This window comes from Otolemur garnettii, unplaced genomic scaffold (genome assembly GCF_000181295.1).
Source record: "Otolemur garnettii isolate 467f Iridium unplaced genomic scaffold, OtoGar3 scaffold00135, whole genome shotgun sequence".
In the NCBI taxonomy this organism is placed as follows: domain Eukaryota; kingdom Metazoa; phylum Chordata; class Mammalia; order Primates; family Galagidae; genus Otolemur; species Otolemur garnettii.
This window is the reverse complement of record NW_003852530.1, coordinates 1,163,495-1,165,419: the sequence shown is the minus strand read 5'-3', so window position 1 is coordinate 1,165,419 and position 1,925 is coordinate 1,163,495. Positions and strand designations below refer to the sequence as shown.

At 52.4% G+C, this 1,925-nt stretch overlaps 1 protein-coding gene across 1 annotated transcript in view; it reads right to left on the bottom strand.

Moving 5' to 3' along the window:
* POP4 (POP4 homolog, ribonuclease P/MRP subunit) overlaps positions 1-1,925 on the bottom strand; it is a 12,739-nt gene that overhangs the window by 2,529 nt on the left and 8,285 nt on the right. Inside the window, exons 4-5 of the mRNA XM_023518368.1 lie at positions 1,091-1,168; positions 872-933 (exon numbers count right to left, since the gene is read on the bottom strand). Of these exons, the coding sequence (XP_023374136.1) occupies positions 872-933; positions 1,091-1,168 (140 nt within the window). The remainder of the gene's footprint in view (positions 1-871; positions 934-1,090; positions 1,169-1,925) is intronic.

Here is a 1,925-nt window from a genome sequence, read left to right as displayed (position 1 = left end):
TCAGCAGAGGAGGAAAGAGAGCACCTGGAGAGTGCAGGTTCAGCAGTGGGCACTGCCGTGCTGACAAGAACCCGGCCTGCCAATCCTCTGCCTGGGGATCTGCAGTCCCTAGGCTGTTCTCACTAGTGGTCCTTTGGAGTGCTGGTGACCACAGGGGTCTTGGGCAGGATTCTAGAGTAAAGAGGTCACACATATGCCCAGTGCCATTGAGGCCCACAGACAGAGTGCTGTGACACAGCCACATCCCATTTGTAGGAACTGAATGAACACTGATGCTGGCAGGTTCAAACCCAGCCAGGGACTGCTAAAACAACAATGACAACTGCAACAAAAAAAATAGCTGGGCATGTGGCGAGTGCCTGTAGTCCCAGCTACTTAGGAGGCTGAGAGCACTCTACCTAGGGCTATAGCTTGAGTCTCTGTCTAAAAAAAAAGAAAAGAAAAGAAAAGAAAAAAAGAGTTCTGTTTGAGATGTGTGAGGTCTCAGATGCCCACTGGACATACAGGGCCATGTGTGGGCAGCTGGATGAATAAGCCTGGAGCTCAGCGGGCAGCCCTGTGCTGGAGGTGTCAATTGGGAGCCCAAAGTTCACAGGTGACATGAAACCACAGGGCTGGATGAAAGGGACTCTGTGTCCCTGATTCCAGGCCAGCAGCCACTGTGCCACTGGGGATACCAAGAGGGTCTATGTGAGGAAAAGGTGTGGAGACCACGTGGAGGGTGTCCAGCCAAGACCAGAATGGCTAGGACAGCTAGAAATCGCCTCCAGCTCCCGGTACTTGTGGTCTGGGGACGGGGCAAAGAATATGTCCAGTGCTCTAACCCAAGTGCTGTGCCGCCGAGTGACAGTCTGAGTGTCTGGTAAATTACCTGAAATCACAGCGCCATGAAGATCTGCCTTTAACAGCTTGGCTTGAATCATCTGTGGCTGCCTACAAGGTGAACAGAAGCCCTTAGCTGACACCATGATAAAGGCCTGCAGCCTTCTGTGGCCAGGTGACACAGGGAACTGGCCCTAATGCCCAGGTTCACAGTGGTCGTGACACTTGGGATCTGCCCCAGACAGCACGGCTTCAGAAATGCACTCACGTGTCAGGTTTAAGGCCACTGCACAGGTCCCTGATGTACTGTTTCCAGAGCTCATGCAGGGGGAGAAACAGGCTGTACCTGTGGGAAAGCCAGAGACGGGTAGGAGGTTAGCCACATGCACTTGAGGTCACAACATCCAAATAGCACAGAGCGCGGCTCAATGCCAAGAACCATGACCCTGGTCAGCAAGGATGCTGGCCACGTTCAGTGGACACGGGAGCAAGCGGCGATGCTGGGCAGGCAGTATGGGCTCATTTTGCCAAAGAAGACACAGCAGTTGCACCCTGTTTTGCAAAAACGGTTAAGTGTTTGGAAATGATGGTGATGATGGCGATGAGGAAGATAAGAGCATTACAGAAGTAGCTGAGAGAACCCAAATCATGAAGACTGAAAGTCTCAGAGGGAAGCTGCTGAGAAACAGGCCGTGAGGCAGAACAAACTGGAAACGCAGAAGGCCCTTGCATGAGACTCCACTGTGCGTGAACCCGACAGTGTTTATGATGAAATGCAGGAAGAGAAGGAGAGAAGCAATCCCAGGTTGCTCTTGGGGAAAGATCAAAAGCCCAAGTACATTCCCAACTTACTAAATGCAGCTGAGATTAGAAAAAGGAACAGTAAAAAGAACAGAAAAGAAAATACAGAGAGAACGAGAAATGGAAAAGGACGAATTTGATGCTGAAGAGGCAAGAAACAGAGGAGGTGGCTGCGCGGAGCAGCTGGGAACAGAGGAGGGGGCTGCGCGGAGCAGCTGGGAACAGAGGAGGTGGCTGCAGGGAGCAGCTGGGAACAGAGGAGGTGGCTGCAGGGAGCAGCTGGAAACAGAGGAGGTGGCTGC